This window comes from Chiloscyllium plagiosum, unplaced genomic scaffold, assembly GCF_037043375.1.
Source record: "Chiloscyllium plagiosum isolate Xiang-an unplaced genomic scaffold, Cpla_swu_hap1 HiC_scaffold_18, whole genome shotgun sequence".
Taxonomy (NCBI): domain Eukaryota; kingdom Metazoa; phylum Chordata; class Chondrichthyes; order Orectolobiformes; family Hemiscylliidae; genus Chiloscyllium; species Chiloscyllium plagiosum.
The window spans coordinates 53,160,913-53,181,148 of record NW_028270156.1 but is presented as its reverse complement, the minus strand read 5'-3'; the positions used below and the strand labels follow the sequence as shown (position 1 = coordinate 53,181,148).

The 20,236-nt window shown below is 40.8% G+C and overlaps 1 protein-coding gene and 1 long non-coding RNA gene across 3 annotated transcripts in view; one reads left to right on the top strand and one right to left on the bottom strand.

The window, feature by feature from the left end:
- LOC122557869 (circularly permutated Ras protein 1) overlaps window positions 1–20,236 on the bottom strand; it is an 82,317-nt gene that overhangs the window by 8,291 nt on the left and 53,790 nt on the right. For both annotated transcript variants that reach the window (XM_043706013.2, XM_087996622.1), the window contains 6 exons: window positions 17,271–17,395; window positions 15,901–15,985; window positions 12,987–13,093; window positions 11,135–11,247; window positions 3,821–3,932; window positions 897–1,037 (listed from right to left, as the gene is read on the bottom strand). In XM_043706013.2, the coding sequence (XP_043561948.2) occupies window positions 897–1,037; window positions 3,821–3,932; window positions 11,135–11,247; window positions 12,987–13,093; window positions 15,901–15,985; window positions 17,271–17,395 (683 nt within the window). The remainder of the gene's footprint in view (window positions 1–896; window positions 1,038–3,820; window positions 3,933–11,134; window positions 11,248–12,986; window positions 13,094–15,900; window positions 15,986–17,270; window positions 17,396–20,236) is intronic.
- Window positions 1–20,236, top strand: part of LOC122557870 (uncharacterized) — a 45,253-nt gene that overhangs the window by 2,401 nt on the left and 22,616 nt on the right. The gene's annotated exons all lie outside the window — the stretch shown is intronic.

The window sequence follows — 20,236 nt, the reverse complement described above, 5'->3', positions numbered from 1 at the left end:
TCACGTATTGTGCTTTACTATTTTGAATTTGGGTTCAAATCAATTTTGGGCTTGGGTTTTAGTGGGGGTACTGTTGTGGGGGAGGGGGGTGGTTGGAGGTAGGGGATTGTGGGAAATGTTTCCCACTGATGGACCACTGATAGGGTCCTACCTGAACTCAGTTTAATTGGCACTGGCTAAGGATTATAACAAACTATTTCAGCCTGCATTCCTCTTCCTCTCATTGAAAATGTTAAACATGGCTGGAGAGCAGCTCATGGGCATTGACAACTCTTCACATGTAAGGTTCAGAAGGAAATGTTGACAGTTTATTTGCTTGTAGGGCATCACAGCTCAGTAAGAATGTGACGTCCCATAAATGTACAGAAGAGCTATGGTAGAGTAACCAGTGTTAAGAACCAACCCGATTCCTATTTTTCCCTCTCTGACCACACAGCATTTGATGCTAGGTGTAGAATCAGAGTGTAAGAATTCTGTTGAGTGAGGACAGATGAATAAAGGGGTATAAATTTAATGTTCAAATATTGGGAGGTTCAGCTACTCAGTTTATGGACAGGCCTACACAGTACATGTTAAATATCTTTCTGTCACATCTGCATTGAAATCAGAGTATACTGCACCCATCATCTGCCCCAGAAAACTATGGAGCTCCTCGTCTCTTTCAACTGTATCTGATAATGCGGCTACTGAAATTGAGGGCTATTTCTTGTTTTGGTTTGATTTTACCACTGAGCCCTGGTGTATCAATTCTCTCACACAACAAGGTACCTGACTTTGTAACATTTCACATTATTTAAGCTATCTTTTCACATCATTCACTGAACTCTTTCCCTCTTGGAAAGACCAATCACTCTATATAACAATCATTTATTTAATATGGAAGAAAGTTCTATTACACAATCTTTTGGATGAGCTCTTTCTGTGCTTCCACCTCCCTACGAGCTTCTTTCACTTTACCCTCCATTGTCAATCGACCACTAAGTTGTGCTGCATGTATTCCCAATACAGTTATGTTCACATTGTCCTCAACCAAGGAGCTGAAAAACAAGACGAAACATCTAAAATAAACCAGTGATACTCGATCTTTCTTCATATTATTGTAATACAAAACATTGACTGAAGAAGTAATGCAGACAAAATTTCTTTAAACTATCTATTCCTCTCCATATCATTGATAACTTTGCAGAAATATGAACTGTAAGCTGTGAATACTCATTTAGGGATGAGCATGGATAGATTAGGAAATAATGCTCGTTGGTGTTAATGATGCAACTTGCCATGAACAGGGTTGCTAGGTTAAAACACAAATACCTTTAAAAGACAGCCTTTTATTCCAACATCAAGAAGCATTGGAGAAGGAAATAGCCAGGTTATGAAAATCTTTTACGTAAATGATTACACGAGGTAAGACATTAAATACTTGTGCAACAAAGAATACAATTAAGGAAAAGCAAATATCAAAAGCAAAGGGATAATGTTACAGGAGACAGGACCCCAAAAATGTACAGATATTTGTTCAATGATCTGGAGTTGTTAAGTGCCTGATAAAGTCGAAGCCAACAAACTTTATAAGACAGATACAAAGTTTTGTTTTTCAAAATTTCGATTGCATTCAAGAAGAGATATTATCAACATTTTTGAAAACGGATCTCTCCTCATAAAAGTCCTTACACATAAGATTTAGATGTATGACTGGAGGTAATGCTTCATGCGGAATTTCTAATGTTTTGAAGAATAACAATTCCAAGACATATCTGCCTCCAGCACTTAAAATCAGCTTTTATAAATAAGGAAGAGAATCCAAATGATCAGACTCCTATTTTCAGATCAATTCCCTCCTGATAATCATTCTTCTTCTCATAGTCAGGCCTATTCTCCATCCCTTAATCAGATAATCTCACTGGCCCTCATAACTGTGTCTGTTCATTCATAAAGCCACAATATTTACGAATGAGAGGAACCGTATTGTTGAAGAGGAGAGTGTGAAACGGACTGGTAAGCTAGAGGAGATACATGTTAGGAAGGAAGATGTGTTGGACATTTTGAACAACTTGAGGATAGACAAGTCCCCCGGACCTGATGGGATATATCCTAGGATTATGTGGGAAGCAAGAGAGGAAATTGCAGTACCGTTGGCAATGATCTTTTCATCTTCACTGTCAACGGGGGTGGTACCAGGGGACTGGAGAGTGGCGAATGTTGTGCCCCTGTTCAAAAAAGGGAATAGGGATGACCCCGGGAATTACAGGCCAGTTAGTCTTACTTCGGTGGTAGGTAAAGTAATGGAAAGGGTACTGAGGGATAGGATTTATGAGTATCTGGAAAGGCACTGCTTGATTAGGGACAGCCAGCACGGATTTGTGAAGGGTAGGTCTTGCCTTACAAGTCTGATTGAATTCTTTGAGGAGGTGACCAAGCATGTGGATGAGGGTAGAGCAGTGGATGTAGTATACATGGATTTTAGTAAGGCATTTGATAAGGTTCCCCATGGTAGGCTTATGCGGAAAGTCAGGAGGCATGGGATAGAGGGAAATTTGGCCAATTGGATAGAAAACTGGCTAACCGGTCGAAGTCAGAGAGTGGTGGTAGATGGTAAATATTCAGCCTGGAGCCCAGTTACAAGTGGAGTTCCGCAGGGATCAGTTCTGGGTCCTCTGCTGTTCGTAATTTTTATTAATGACTTGGATGAGGGAGTCGAAGGGTGGGTCAGTAAATTTGCAGATGATACGAAGATTGGTGGAGTTGTGGATAGTGAGGAGGGCTCTTGTCGGCTGCAAAGGGACTTGGATATGATGCAGAGCTGGGCTGAGGAGTGGCAGATGGAGTTCAATCCTGCCAAGTGTGAGGTTGTCCATTTTGGAAAGACAAATAAGAATGCAGAATACAGGGTTAACAGTAGGGTTCTTAGTGAGGTGGAGGAACAGAGGGATCTTGGGGTCTATGTTCATAGGTCTTTGAAAGTTGCCACTCAGGTGGATAGAGCTTGTAAGAAGGCCTATGGTGTATTAGCGTTCATTAGCAGAGGGATTGAATTCAAGAGTCGTGAAGTGATGTTGCAACTGTACAGGACTTTGGTTAGGCCACATTTGGAGTACTGTGTGCAGTTCTGGTCGCCTCACTTTAGGAAAGATATGGAAGCTTTGGAGAGGGTGCAGAGAAGATTTACCAGGATGTTGCCTGGAATGGAGAATAGGTCGTACGAGGATAGGTTGAGAGTGCTAGGCCTTTTCTCATTGGAACGGCGAAGGATGAGGGGTGACTTGATAGAGGTTTATAAGATGATCAGAGGAATAGATAGAGTAGACAGTCAGAAACTTTTTCCCCGGGTGCAACAGAGTGTTACAAGGGGACATAAATTTAAGGTGAAGGGTGGAAGGTATAGGGGAGATGTCAGGGGTGGGTTCTTTACCCAGAGAATGGTGGGGGCATGGAATGCGCTGCCTGTGGGGGTGGTAGAGTCAGAATCTTTGGTGACCTTTAAGCGGCAATTGGATAGGTACATGGATGGGTGCTTAAGCTAGGACAAATGTTCGGCACAACATCGTGGGCCGAAGGGCCTGTTCTGTGCTGTATTGTTCTATGTTCTATGTTCTAATATTGTCACTTTTGACATCAAGTACACCATCTTACCTGTTGAAGAACTAGATTCTGCTTATTTTACAAGGCTGATATTATTTGGGAAATTAATGTGAGCAAACACACTTGAATTTGAAAATGTATTGGAATGAGCTTGCTTTATAACTCGGATAAATATCAGCTGGTGGTGGAGGGCTGGTGAGATTGTTCTGAGGGTTAGTGTACAAAGCACAGCCTGTAGTACCTGTTGCTTGTGATATGTCGCTCCTGACTGATGACTCGACAGGCCTGTCTGTTATCCTGAGTAGTGAAGCTGACTTGTAGCTGAAAAGGCAACTTCTCGATCACCTGGACAGCTAAAGGAATTAAGAGAGATTCACAAAGTCTGAGTCACAGAGGCCAAGTAACTGGAACATCACATCAAACACAATGGACAGAACTTAATTTCCCCTCTGCTCCTGGAGGTGAGTTGCATGTCTGGAGTGGATATTGCTTGATCAGGTGGGAGTTTGTAGGTTAGAAATCGCCTACCTTTCTCCTATAAATCCAAGCTTCAAAGGCCAATGTTAACCCTTTGCTCTGCAACTATTGGGATTCAACCAGTGGTGTATAGGGAATTCACTTGACTCAAGTGGTGGTGGTGGTAAGCGGAAAGATGGTGGAGTTCCAATTTTAGTATGCACTAATTTTCCGATCATGGGACCTGATATGAGGAAGGGGGAGGGGGAAGCCCACAATCCAGTGATCACATGATGAACCTGCTTAAGATCCAAGTGTGTTAGCAACCCCTGCCCCAAGGGATGCTGCTGATAGTAGTGAGAAGGACCCCGTCCTCATAGTTTCAGGGAAGCAGGAATAGAATGGAATTGTACCACTGCCTCAAACCTTGATTCTCCCATGAGCCCCCATATTCCACATGCCCCTTTCTTGCCCCCTTATGCTATGCCGCTTACATGTCTCCCACAAATCCTTCATACCCATCTTCCATGTACCAGCCATGCACAAAATCCAATGAGTCATTGACAAGTTTGTATCAACTTCAGGATTATTTCACAATTAGCAAACAGGTTTTGAACAGCTACTTTGTGTTTCAGTTCACGGCTTCATGAAAGTGTCCATCAATCAGCCATTTGTGCTATAAATATCAAACGTTTTCATCCAGTCTAGACTTTTGAATCTTGTGTAGGCAAATACACATGCACAAAACAGCAGGTTATTACAACGTAATGGAGATGTCAAACAAGCAAAGCTTTCTTTCCCTCTGCTTGTGTATAACCATCACTAGCTGAGATCTAATTGTATTAGCTATAGTTGGAGTTCAGCTAGGAATTCACACTTCAGACCGGGAAAAACTGAAGGCCTCATTATGAATACCCGGTTGAATTGCCTGCCCATACCCTGTGTACCATAATAAAGTTAAGAATAGGTGGAGTATCAGAGGACTCCTGAAATTTATGGCCCAGCGAGACAGAGAGAGACAGAGAGAGAGAAACAGATACAAAGACAGAGACAGAGAAGGGATAGTGATGTGATTTTATGACCAATTGCAGTTAAAGGCAGTGCCTCTGTTGGCACAAGTTAGGCTAAGTACCATTGGTGCTTCTCTCACAAACCTTAAGGTCCTCAGTTTGATCTTTATTTTGCTGAGTTCAAATTGATACATTAAAAATGACAGTGGTTTAGAGGTTTTCTAACCAACCTGTTCATAGATATTATTATCCACCTCTGGAGCAGGTGAGAGTTGAACCCAGGCCTCCTGGCTCAGAGGTAGGGACACCACCACTGCACAAGAGCTCTTGATAATTAGCTTGTGATAAACCTCAGCTGATATCAGATAACCCGTCATTAGACGTATGTTAGACCTTAGAATGACCAATTGTTATACAGCATTGTGTGCATGTGGGTATCAAGTAAAAACAAGATTCTCACAATTATGAGCCCTTCAACAGTTGAATAATCTGTAACAATCAAGGTGACAGAGGGTCAGATATATGAGATGCCTGAGGTCTTGCTGATAACTCTGCAAACATAGGTCAGTAAAGCTTTCAGTCTTCAAGTTGGAACAAAAATAAAATGTCTTTTTAGTATTGAAACAAATCCGCAGCAAGAGTTCAGGATGAAACTAATATTTGTGTTTTATTAATACCAGTATTCGATATTTAGATTACTGAATTATTGCAGAAGATTAAGTGGTAGCTTCTTCAGAAATAAACACTTTAAGTGTTAAGTTTTTTTTGCATGTATTTAATGAACCATTTACACTTTTGTATGTAATGCATCTGCTAGCCACAAGGTGGTGGACGTTGCTTAAGCCTGAGGTGGTTTCATGTACAAAGGATGACTCTTAATGTCCTTCCTTGAGATGAATTTTGAGATGGGGGCATTTAATCAGTCAGGTAGGTGCTAAGTGGATCTGCCATCTTGCCACTTTGTTGCCTCTGTTTCTAATATGTCTATAATAAAAAAAACTTGTGGAAGGTCTTTCTGCCCCACCATTCATGAAGGCTTTGAAGTGGACAGTTAATGCTAACTTATGGGCTTTATTTAGTCACTGTTGGCATTAACTCTGTGGTGGGCAGGGTACCCGTGATGTGGGAAGCCCAATAAGCAAATCCATTGCAGGCTTTCAGGGGACTCCCTCTTCATAGGCACTCAAGTGTTCATCAAACCCAGCATTGGAGTAAACCAGCCCCCTGACCTTCTTGACTTACACCTTAACTGATCCCTATCCTACTGTCATTCACTGAGGCCTGGGTCCCTTGTTAGTCCTTTGTTTCTGACTCCTGTTTCTGACTCTCTGTTTCTGCCGTACTCCAACTTGTGCTGTATCGATTCAGCTATGTTGATAGCTGCTCAAATATTGTACCTACTCAAAGCTTTTAACTTTGGTGTCAATGACAAGTGGCTAAGGATCTAAAGGACTCCTGTGGCAGGAATTTCATTCTGAATCAGAGGCATGTTTGGAAGTAAGTGGTCTGGCGATTTTGCAAGCAGCATGTATGTTGCCAATACCAACCTGTCCACAGACATGGCTACTGGCCACATGCACAGATAGTGATGATGTATCATGACATTGCAAAAGAGCCTGTTAGCTGGCCTGGTGGTCCCTCTGGCCATCCTTCTGGTTGCTGCCACACGTTCTCCCAATCCTATGGCTTGCTGCACTCATGAGTCACAGTTCACCACTTCAGTCATGGAGTGAGGCAACATGAGAGGTGGCAGGTGAGGCACTAAGGGCCATTGCTGTGGTAAAACTCTGCAGTGCCAAGTCAACTCCACCACACTGTAATGGCCATTGATTTTGATCATAAAGCTGTGTTTCTGGGTATGTTTGCACTGCCACCTAGTAGTAGTAATCTTCTTTCCTCCGACAGGAATTCTGGTTGTCTCTTTCACCACGTACATCTTTCCTAGCACTCCAATTGCCTCCCAAGCCCCCACAATTGCTTAAATGTTGCCCCCTCCACACTTCATTTCAACTCTGCTGAAGAGTCATCTCAACTCAAAATGTTAGCTTGCTCTCTCTCCATGGATGCTGCCTGACCCGCTGTGATCTCCAGCATTTTTTGTTTTCAGTTGACAATAAACACAGCTTTTGCAACAAAGACAGTATATTCGTAGATTCGTACAGCACAGAAAAGGCAGCCCATCGAGTCTGCACCAAAAGTGCGCTAACCCCAATTTCCTGCAGTTGTCCCATATCATTGAATATTATGATGTTTGAAGTGCTCTTCCAAATATTTTTTAAAAGGTTATAAGATTTCTGGCCTCCACTACTTTCTCAGGCTGTGCATTCCAGACTTCCCCCACCCACTGAGTGAAGAAGTCTTTTTCCCAAATCCCTTCTGAATCTCCTGCCCCTTACCATAAAACTATGCCTTCTCATGATTGACATCGCAACCAATAGGTACAGCTGCTCTCTATTAACCCTAGCCATTCCACTTGTAATCTTACACACCTCAATCATGTCCCTCCTTGGTCTTCTCTGCTCTAAAGAAAGCAATCCAATCCTATCTAGTCTCTCCTTATAGCTCAATTTCTTCATCCCAGGCATCATCCTGGTGAGCTTTCCCCATACCCCCTTGAGTGCTTTCACATCCTTCCTGTAGTGAAGTGACCAGAATTGCACACAGTACTCCAGCTGTGGCCTAATCAATACTCTATACAACTCCAACATTACCTTCTTGATCCATTACTCTATGCCACATGCCTTCTTAATTATCCTATTCATGTAATTTGCTGACTTCAGGGATCTGTGAATCATTACCCCAAGATCTCTCTGCTTCTGTAAGCCACCCAGTGGCCTGCCATTCGTTAAATACTTCCTCATCTCATTTCTTTGTTCAAAGTGCATTATCTCACAGTTATTAGGGTTAAATACCATCTGACACTGATCTGCCCGTGTGACCAACCCATCTATATTTTCCTGCAACCTACAACCATCTTCTTTGTCATTAACCACTCGACTAATCTTGGTGTCGTTTGCAAATTTGCTGAACACTCTCCCCACATTCTCATCTGTATCATTTACTTTTATAATAAATAGTAAGAGTCCCAATAATGATCCTGTGGCACGCCACTGGACACCAGCCCCCAGTCACCTGAACAGCCTTCTGCCACTACCCTTTTTGCCCTATTACTAAACCAGTTTCTGATCCATCTCGCCATGTTTCCATGAATTCCATCTGCTTTAACCTTCTCAATCAGTCTCCCATGTGGGACCTTGTCATATAAACTACATCAAGTGAACTTCCCTCATCCACACACTTGATCACATCTTCAAAAAAAACTAACAAATTTGTTAGGTAAGACCTCTGACAAAGCCTTGCTGACTATCCCTAATTAATCCATGCCTTTTCAAGTGTGAAATAATTTTATCCTTCAGAATTTTCTCCAACAGATTCCCTACCACTGATGTGAGATTCACCAGTCTATAATTCCTGGTTCATCTCTACTGCCCTTCCTGAAAAGTGGAATCTCATTAGCCATCCTTCTGTCCTCTGGCACTTCATCTATAGGAAGAAATGAATTAAAAGATTTGTATCAAATCCCCTGTGTTCCCACCTCTTTTCAAGAAAGTGTCTCTGGTTGGATAACAGCTAGTCTACAACTGGCAATTTAACCAATTACAATGACAATTGTAGGAAATAAGCCCCCTCATGCATGGCATTATATAGGCTGCTGGTGGTAAACTGAAAGGGTTAGAGGGACATCCTGCAAGTGTACTTCATATGGGTCAGTTAGGTTGCAAGGGCCACAGCCCAAAGCTGTATCTACAAACATTCACAAACAAAAACAGGAATTGCTGGTAAAAATCAGCAGATCTGACAGCATCTGTGGAGAGAAATCAGAGTTAATGTTTCAGGTCCAGTTCTGAAGGATGGTCACTGGACCCAAAATGTTAACTCTGATTTCTCTCCACAGATGCTGCCAAATCTGCTGAGCTTTTCCAGCAATTTCTATATTTGTTTCTGATTTCAGCATTCACAGTTCTACAAACATTCACTCCCACCAGCACTGACACACAGTAGCAGTACTGTGTACCATCTACAAAATACAAGGCAGAAATTCACTAAGGCTCTTTTGCTGGCACCTACCAAATCCAAGATCACTACTACCTAGGAGTAGTAAGGAAATTAACACTTAAAGCAAACATTTTATGTTATAGAGTCAGTGGTTAGTACTGCTGCCTCTCTGCACCAAGGACCTGGCTTCGATTCCTGCCTCAAACGACTGTCTGTGTGGAGTGTGCACATTCTCCCTGTGTCTGGGTGGGTTTCCTCTCACAATCCAAAGATATGCAGGTCAGGTGAACTGACCATGCTAAATTGCCCATAGTGCTAGGTGCATTAGTCAGGGGTAAATATAGGGTAGAGGAATGGGTCTGGGTGGGTTATTCTTTGGAGGGTCGGTGTGGACTTGTTGGGCCAAAGGGCCTGCTTCCATCTAAGTATGCATTAATTAATTTTATAGCATGCTTAGATATAGCCAATGTGGTTCCTGATATTCTAACATCATGTGAGTTTATGTAGCTTCATTTGACAAAGTAATGCACCATGGGATTGTGAACATGGAGAACGGAATCTAGCCTAATGTTTTAGACTAACACTGTGGGTTCTTGTGGTGCAATAGTCATATTCCTAGCTGTAGGCCAAGATATCTGGGTTCGAGTCCTACCTACCCTCAATGTGTATCTAGGTGAGTCTCCACCACATAGAGGTGTGTTATTACACACTTGAACAGGTTAATTTCAGTACCCAGACTTACAACTCCAAGGCTGAGAGATATCTGTTTAATTTACAATCCAGACTTCCAAAGTCAAACAAAACAGAAATGTTAGCCTTCATCAATGAATTATAACTATATCTATGCTCTTGTATTAGTACATCAAAGAGTAATTGATTAAATGTAGCATTTGTTACAAAGCTAATAAACATAGTGATAATTAAGTATCTGATTGAATGGGAACTTCACCAATTAAGTGAGGTATGGGCTCAAGACATCAATTATTGAGTCGAATTACATATATCTCCCTTTTCCTTTTAATAAAAAAGTAAACAATACTTATCTTAGTCAAACACCAATAATAAACTTAATGAAGAGGATGGTAAGAGTTGATATAGTAATAGGGGACCATAGGCTAGTCTCTGACTAAAGAGAGACTATGGACAACAGTAGGAACCAATCAGGAAATAGTGGGAGATGACATCAGTCAATCTCCATCACCTTCTATGGCCAATTAGAGTTTGATCATGTGTCCTTTTAAACAATTAGCAACAAGTCACACTTGTGATTTATTATGCTGCAAGTTATAGCTTGGGAAGAGTTAATAAGCAGCAGCTTTTGATGATCAAGGCTATCCTGTTTTGAATTTGCAGAAGAAGGCCTGAGAGAGATACATTGGGATTTGAGTATTAGATGTCCAAGAATTTACAATAATATCTAGAAGGAAAAAAGCAGCAGACACATGGGAGTACCATTATCTGCAAGTTCCCCTGTAAACCACACAACGTCCCTTCAGCGTCACTGGGCCAAAATCCTGGAATGCCCTTCTGAATGACATTATGCATCTCCACTTACACCAAATGGACTCAGCGTTTCAAGAAAGTAGCTCACTACCATTTTCTCAAGAGCAATTAGGGAGACAAAGTAAATGCTTACCTAAGTTGCAAAACCCGCAATCCCTTCATTTATATGTTAAGTACTCCCAGATTTAATATTTTTCTTATTTATTTAATTTGAATCACAATATTGGCCCTGGTGAAAGTCAAACAAATGAAAGTTTTGCTATGTTCCCTTCTCCTTGTTCACAATCCCATGGTGCATTATTTTGTCAAACAAAGCGAAGTAAACTCACATGATGTTAGAATGTCAGGAACCACATTGGCTATATCTAAGCAGAATGCTATAAAATCAATTAATGCATACTTAGATTAGATTCCCTCTCTCTAGTCACAGATGGCAGCCATCTTCCTAGGGTACAAGGTACCTCTCAATTGGAACGAAAGCTATCCAACACATTAGTAAAGCAGAAATGGCATTTCATCCAGCCATTTACCTTGGACATGACCTTCCTTTATTCCAAATTCAAATGTCAGTTCTGTATCTTTAGTCACATTCCCAATCCGTTTGACATATTTGTTCCCTGTTTCTTCCTCATATCCAAAATACCTAACGATAAAAAGACAAATGAAAAGATTAATCATCTCTTGCCAGTAAAATGGATGGAAACAACAACTTGTATTTATTTAACATGTTTAATTCAATAGACAATCTTAAGGGATTTTACAAGGTCATATCAGACAAGGAAAAAAAAATGTAACACAGCCTAATGAAGAGGCATCAGGTAAGTGAGCAAAGGCTTAAGCTGGATTTTAAGCAGTATCTTAAAGAAGGAAAGTGAGGTGGAGAAGTTTACAAAGGGAATTTGGGAGTTTAGGACATGGACTTAGATCCTGGAATTCCCTCCCTAATGGCATTGTGGGTCAACCCACAGCACATAGACTGCAGCAGTTTAAGAAGTCAGCTCACCACCACCTTCTCAAGAACAATTAGGGATGAGTAAGAAATGCTGGCCAGCCAATATCCCACAAATGAATATAAAAAGGGGCAGCATAAGATAGCAGAGCTGGCTTGAAGGGCTAAATAGCCTATCCCTGCTCCGAATTTCTATGTTTCTACCTTTTAATATACAAATGCCAACTTACGACAAAGGAAACTGGGTGCACAAGAGACAGAGTTCATGGAGGGCTGGAAGAGATTACAAAGCTAGGGAGGGGTAAGTCATAGAGGGACTGACATGAAATGTTAAAATATTTGAGGGGTTCAGGAATTGGGAGCCATTGTAGTATAAAATCAAACTGGACTGAAGCATTATGACATAGGCAAAAATGTTTTGACTACTGTGGAAGATGCATGCCAATCAGGGAAACATTGGACTAGGTACTGTTGAGAGCTTTTATGGAATTTTATGATCTAAACTTGGGGACTCAGTCCAAGAAATTGGATTTATAAGGTATGTTATCACTTAAGGCAAGTAATGGCCCCATTACAGGAGAGTTTGTATGAATCAGTGTCTCTTGAGTCAATACTGTGAGAAATGTTGGAGCCTTAAAGTGGAGTGCTGAAGTTTGTAGCTCAGGTTTTACAGAAATACGCACATGAAAATATAAACAAGGGAATAATTTTTAAAAAATCAAAGTATTTTCCTGCATAATGAACAGAAAATGTGGAAATTATTGTCTCAACATTAACAGGTTATTAACTGGGAACTCTGTTTCGTTCTCCATGGATGTTGCTTGACCTGCTGAATATTTCCAGCATTTTCTGTTTTTGTTTCAGATTTACACCATCTGAAGTATTTTGACTTTATAATCTCAACATTAGTTCATGGGTGTAACAAATGCCATAACCTCTTCAGCAAAAAGAAAGATGAAATCAATTGGGTCCAGTGGATCATTTTATATAGACTGATATATTGTTGGCAAGGAACAGAGAGAGTGTCAGAGCCTTGGGTGTTTATTGGTGATTGCCAGAATGGTGTTAAAATGAAAGGGTGCTCGCCAGGTCATGGAAATCGGAATCTATTTGTGACCTTTTGTACCAAATAGTACAGCCATTATGCACCCAGATTCTTTGCTAAATCTCTGTCCTCTGCCTGCTGTACAATAGCTCATTCCATCATCAATAGTCTTTTCAAAATCTCTATCATCTACTGTGGGTTCACATCCCTTACTCTTCCTCATTCTTTCTTAGTTTTATGCTCTCCCTTTTGTGAAATGCCGTGCAATAGATTGCTGAATTAATGGCATTGTATTACCTATGACTTTCAGTGAATTACAGGCATTTATCTATTCTAGGGCAATGATTTGATATCTCTGTGCATTAATGTCTGAGAAGGTTTTACTCACATCTGTTCAGGGACCACAAAGGTGACAGTTGCATTGGTGGCAATTACATCATCTTCCAAAGTGGCCTGAATCTCTTTTGATAAATTAGTTGGATCAACAATATTAATCTGAAATGAGAAATGATAACAATGTAACACAGGAAGAAGAAAAAAAAAACAGAGGAATGAGAGCTTCAGCCTAGGTGCACTTCATTGAATATTTTATAATCTTATAATCAATGATGTATGTTCCTTTAAAAAAAGCAAGCAACAGCCAGGGTACCAAATCTTAAGTTCATAACATAGTTTAGGAGAATTAAGTTACGGTTTGATTGATTCTTTCATATTCATACTTCACTAAAATTCTGAGGGATAAAGGGCCTGACTTCACAAACCAAGTGTTGTGGAATGATCCCAGAAAGATCCTGGAGTGCAATGATGCAGGACATTTAATACAGGACACAAGAGTGTCCTAACACTGCCAGGAGAGGCACAGGAATCAGTTGGAACTCTGTGTAGCTGGAAAATTTGATTGGCCAATTTTAGTTGTGAGGACCTGTAAAGACAATGGAGCACAATGTGGTGCAATTCAGGAAGTCACGTTTGTCTATTCATGGAGGAAGCAGTTAAGTTTGATGGGTGTATGCATGTCCAAGAAGATTGAACATCTCTAGACAGATGTTGGCAAAACCGACTTGTCAGAAATTATCTATAAGCACTTTTTAAATGTGATTAAGATTGGCCATCAGACAGGGTTCTTCGGTTCTAGGATCATACCTCCTGGAGAACTATTCGTACAATGTATACGTTTGATTGACAGATAGATATTCCATTAGATTTATAGACAAAGTTAATTTCATCTACAAATTTAGAATTAACAAACATAATGTTGATCCATTAGCTTTTGTTCAAAACCATCAAATAGCCACTTCACTCCATAACATCTAACAAACAGTGGCACTTCCTTCATTAGTTTCTGCTGAATGTTGGACAGTTTTTGGATTGGAGATCCAGAACTGTAGGAGGACAGCAAAAGCGAGTGGCATGGACACTTTCAAGATGTCAAGCCCCAGACTCTGAATTGCCCTGTATTCTCCTGCACTGATTGCCTCAGGATAACACATCTCAGGCTCCACTGTCTCTACCTCCAGGCTCCTGTCATCGTCTCGCTGAATCTCTTCTGTCCTGTGGAGGGGCACATGACTGAAGAGAAGACTAATGGTGTTGCCCCTGGAGGTGCTGACAATAGTGCATCTTCATTGACCTGAAATGTTAACTCTTCCTTTCCAGAGAAGCTACTGGACCTGCTAGGCTTTTCCAGCTTTTCTTGTCCTTATCTGATCTCCATTGGGAGAATTTTGCCTAAAGATTGGGAGCTTGAAAAAGTAGGGCCTCCCATGGAACTGAATGAACTGCTGATGACTGTTAGTCAGATTTCATGTCTATGTGTTTCTCGCACTGAGTAAAACCATACCCTCCATTCTGGTAGTGCCAAATTATTCACTTGTCACTGAAGTAATTTAAGAATTTTTAGCTTTCTTTTAGCCAGCCCTCCAGACTGAATAAAGAAAAGGTTATAATGCTGGCTCATTAAGCAGCTCCATGCTCTGCCCATCCATGAACAGCAGAGATGTACAATTCGAACAATCGAATGACATACGTCAGGTGACTGCAGTATTAACATACTGGAACAAAGTCCTTTTTCTTGCTATATCCAAAGGTATATGTGGGAATCAGAAAGAGTCATGCATTGAATGATTCATTGACATGGTACAAGCTTCCCATTGCCAGAAATGTTGTATATTTCTATCTGGTGCATAAGGTGAAGAAGAGATTCAACAAAGAGGTGCTATAGGTTGTCTCCCTAACTCTGGATATGTGACAACTTGCAGGTCCTGTCTACTATCTACATGACACAAGTTAAGGGTATAATGGACTATTCTCCACTTTCATGGATGAGTGCAGCTCCAACAGCACTCAAGAAGCTCAACACCATCAAGGACAAGGGTCAAAGAGTGTGGCGCTGGAAAAGCACAGCAGATCAGGCAGCATCCAAGGAGCAGGAGAGTCGCTGTTTTGGGCATAAGCCCTTCATCAGGAATCTCTAGCATCTGCAGTCCTCACTTTCTCCATGATCAAGGACAAAACAGTTCACTTGATTGGCATCACACTTACACCTTCAACATTCAGTCTCTTCACCAGCCAAGCACACTGGCAGCAGTGTGTACCATCCACAAGATACAGTAACCCGACATTGCCTTCCAAACCCGTGACCTCTAACTCCTAGGACAAAGGCAGCAGATGCACAGGAACAGCCACCTACCAGTTCTTTTTCCAAGTTATACACCATTCTGACTTGCACCTATATCACAGTTCCATTCAGTGTTGCTGCGTCAAAATCCTGGGACTTCCTCCTCAAGAGTGCTATGGGTGTTTCACACAAGAACTGCAGTGCTCAAGAGGCAATTCACCACCACTTTCTCCAGGGCAATTTGAGATGGACGATAAATACTGGCTAGTAATTGATACTTACATCCTATGAATAAATAGGAAAAGGCTTTCTGGAGGAGGAAACCTGGTTAAACGTTTCTCCTTCCCTTGACAAGGTATCATGTCGCATCCCAATTACTGCCGCAATTGAAGTCAGTTAATTCAACATAAGCTAGGAATTGAACCTGACATTTTCTAGTTTATGATTCAATGATGTACTATAATTACATTGATCATTTCCCCACAGGACCAAGACCAAAGTTTAGAATGCTGAGGCTGCTTTTGCCTGAAATTATTGCATAAAAATGATTCAGCAGTTGACTTTTTTCACTGCTTTCAAGAAATTCCTGCATGAGTTATTTATTTAACTTTTGGGACACACCCTCCATTTTAAAGTGAAGTAATTGACAACATTATGACTTCCCCTCATTTCTCTGGGATCTTACCCTTCCTCCTGACTGATCTGCCAGTTTGCCGAGTTCTGCCAGTCGACAGTCCGTGCCTTCTATTGTCAGAACCGATACAATCACCCTAGAGCAAAACCAGAAATTATGGCACTGCAGAACAGAACGATTCTGTGTTTTATCTCTCTGTTACCACAACTTTACAATAAGAGTTTTACTGAGTTATAGATGGGATCCCAGTTTGCTCCATAATCAGTAAATGTATACATTTATATTTGGAAATGGAATACTATTAGTAATATATTGCAATCAGAAAGAAGGAGAGAAGCTAAGTCAAAGCAGGATATAGTGGTTACGTAACTCCAAGATTAGATTTTGAAAACATAAATATTCTGGGAAGGAGCAAATAGTGATGGAGATCAGGAATTCCACAGATTTGATACCTTTGAATGTATACAACAGAACACTATAGTTACTTTAATGTAGTATGGGTACAGGTAGGAGAAGGAATCTGTTGAAGAGTTTACTTCAAGCACTGAAAGGACAAAAATCAGAGGTTCAGAGCAAATTTCAGAAGTATTTCAATTCAGATGAAAGCTGAAGCAGGCTAAAGGTAAGGATCAGACAACAAGCTGTTTTGAGAGTGAGAGAAAAATATTCAGATACGGAAATCACCATCATCATCATCATCAGCAGCAATCCCTCAAAGTAAGGAGGACAAATACCATGGAGTACAGCTCCTGACAAAAGCTTGTTAATGGAGAGATATGGGAATTTTCAAGTCTAGGTAGATTTTCGGTGGGTAGCTTGATTCATACTTAGAGTAACACATGGATCAGCTGATTCATATTCACTTGCCTTCTATACAAACCTGAAGTTAATGCCAAATATTTCTTAAGAAGGCAAAGTATTGTAAATGCTGAAAATTTGAAACAAAAGAAGTGCTGGAGAAACTCATCAGGTCTGGCAGCATCTGTTGTGAAAGAAACAAAGTCATACCAAACTCGAAATATTAACTCTGTTTGTCTCTCCAGGGATGCTGCTAAACCTGATGAGTTTCTCCAGCAATTTCTGTATTTGTGCTAATTATCTCTAGGTTGCTTGTGAGGCATGTAAAGTAGACATACTGGAAGCTGGAAGGACGCAGCAAGCCAGGCAGCATCAGGAGGTGGAGAAGTCAACGTTTCAGGTATAATACTTCTTCAGTAACATTGACTTTTCCTCCTCCTGATGCTGCCTGGCCTTCTGCATGTCTACTTTGGTTTCCAGTATCAGCAGCTTTTTTTGCCTCTATGAGGCATTTAAAGTGCAGAATTACTACTGCATTTACCTACAAAATAGCATTTTTGTATTTTAAATTAAAATGTTTAACAATATTTAAAAATTAAGGATTGTAAAAGAACAATGCTTACCCACTTAAAGTGGCTTGCTCTCCTACATCAGTGTAAAACTGTCTGGAACACTCGTAGATATCTTCCTCCACACTCTCCAAGTATCCTAGGCCTGTATTTGCCCTCCCATCTGTGCAGATGATTACCTAAGTTACATAGAATTCACTGTGGTTATTGACAGTCTCCTCACAGACGCAACATGTTAGTTGAGAACCTACCTTTCTATTGGAGACACAGTACAGATCACTGTATTCAATATCCCCATAGTACTTGAAGGCACATTGATAAACCTGGTGTAGCAACTTGATGTGAATGAGGAGGTTTAGCTCCTCATCATTCCTCAGTACCATGAAGACTTGATGAATGAATCATTGTGAGCTTTGTAGTAAGGCCAGAGGACCCCACAATTGAATTCCAGATCTGTATTGTGTTTTAATGTCAGATATGATCTAGAACTATCTGGCATACCTTTAGTAGACTTGACAACATCAACCTTTCATACTGGTAGTAATCTAGCCTTTAGATACCATGTGGGAAAGGATGCCCACATAACAATTTAGGCAGAAGACAGGCTCAGTCTTCTGAAACAGTAAATTGGTCTCTTCCATACTAATGAATTACACTGAGATATACCTGATGGCTAGTTATATAGGGTCTCTGATACATGGTTGTCTCTTGTGACCCATCGGGTTCAATTTAAGAATAAGTACACATTACTATTTACTGTTATCACTTAAAATAACAACTCACGAACCAAGTAGGATACTTAGAGGACTGCTTAGCTCCTCAAGAACAAGCCTTTCAATCCCCAAACCCAGCCCTTTTCATGACAAGGACAGCTTTCAGCACAGCCAACCCATTTCACCTATTCGCTGTCCCCATTATCAGCTTTTCTTCTTCCCTGGCTAACTTTCTTTCTCTCTCTGGGCTCCATCTCCACCTTTTCCACTCACTCCCAGCCCCCAGCTGCCTGCCATCAGCATTAACAACCACCTTTTCCTAGCTACTATTAGTTCTAAAGAAGGGTCACTGGACTCAAAACATTACATCTGTATTCTTTCTACAGATGCTGTCAGACTTGCTTAATTTCTCCAGCAATTTCTGATTTTGTTTCATATTTTCAGCATCTACAGGTCTTTGTTTTATCCTTTATATTCCTGGTGTGCAGAGTTGACCTTGTGAAATCAGTTAATCCTTTCAGGTCCTAACTGCCTTGTACGATATGCTGAGATGGCCAATTTCAGACTGCAATCAAGTCATTGTAATTGCCTCATTTCTCCTGCTCCATATTGGTAACATGCAATTCTAGTTGGAAGGCCAATGATACTTAATGTTGAGTGACAACATAATTCAGGTAAACACACTATTGAATAATCTGCCCAACTTCAAACAACAAAATATGTTCATTTGGGCAAAGTGCCAGGGAGTACTCAGCACCCATGGACTTCAGTGTCTTAAAGAAAGGAAGTGAAAAACTTATTTTTAAATAGACCTTTTCATTGGTTGCCTCTACTTACTTTCCATTCCATTGTTACTCCTATAGTGCTTTTACCACATTTGAACAGATTGTTGGGGGGTGGGGGGGCACTGCATACAAAAGCATTAGATTTTGATTTGCACCTCGCTTAATTGTAAGAGTGGTACCAAGAATTCAGAATGCAGAGCCATCACAAGAATGAGCCCATGATGCATTGCTGTGTAACAAGCTGTGTTCCTCCTGTTCCTCCCAATTTAAAAATATTATAATTCTCTGAGTGCAGGTTGATAATTGCTTAAACTAGAACCAGTATTGATTAAGTTAACGTTATCAGTTTTGTTAATGTCAGTGAGAGTGGAAAACCTCATCTTCTTTCTGGGGCAAATATTCCACTGTTTTCCAGGTAAGAAGGATCCTGTCAAGGTTTTAATGTAGTCTTGTTGGTGTCCAAGATCCCCAGTTTTACTCAAGTTTTCAACTAAGTCCAGTGAGCACCTTATCTGCATAGAGTCATAGAGATGTACAGTATGGAAACAAACCCTTCGGTCCAACCTGTCCACGCCGACCAGATATCCCAACCCAACCTAGTCCCACCTGCCAGCACCCGGCCCATATCCCTCCAAACCCTTCCTATTCATATATCCATCCAAATGCATCTTAAATGTTGCAATTGTACCAGTCTCCGTCACTTCCTCTGCCATCAGAAACAGTACTGTTGTAATCAGAGATTGGCTGGATTGGAATGGGATTAGGAGGTACTGAATTTTAATTTGTCATAATTGCTGAGGGATGACTTTAGGTTTGTAATTTGCAGCTTCTAGTGCTTATAAAGTATCTGAAGAGGCACCAACAAATGCTTATTTTTAAAAATGATTTCGAAAGGTTAATGTAGTGAATGATTTTTAAAATAAATGAGTCAATTTACTTAGAACAAAAATTTCATTAACAGACTCTTGACAAATTTATTATTTCTCATTATGTGTCCTGAAATCTGTCCGTTGTGGGTACTCAATGAATTGATATGAAAGATCTAAGGGCAAAAGTGATATGTGGAAGCAGGAGTTTGCATTACATTGGCATGAGGGCTGTAACAGACTACAGAGTTGAAGGGAATCTATTATGTGCTATCTATGTTGAAGAGGGATAGATAGGCATGATGGGTGTCAGGAGTCATGGGGTATTTATATGGACATTGGTTTGCATGGATGAGGGGTACACAAAGGAGCATGAGTTGGTATGAAGTGTACGAGGAGCCACAGAGATTGGGTGAGAGTGCAGTATGTGTTGACATTGGTAGTAGGTGAGAAAGATGAGGGCTGTGTTTTGATCATTTTTCCAAAGCTGTGATGAACTGACAGCACTGAGGCAGACCTTCTTCCACATCCAGCAATTCTTCAAACATGTACTCGGCGGCAGCCACACCAATGCTCTTGGAACTAATATCCATGGTTCCAGAACAGGATTTTAAAGATTGGGTCTGTGGAGGGTAGAATTGTTCCGACTCACTTCT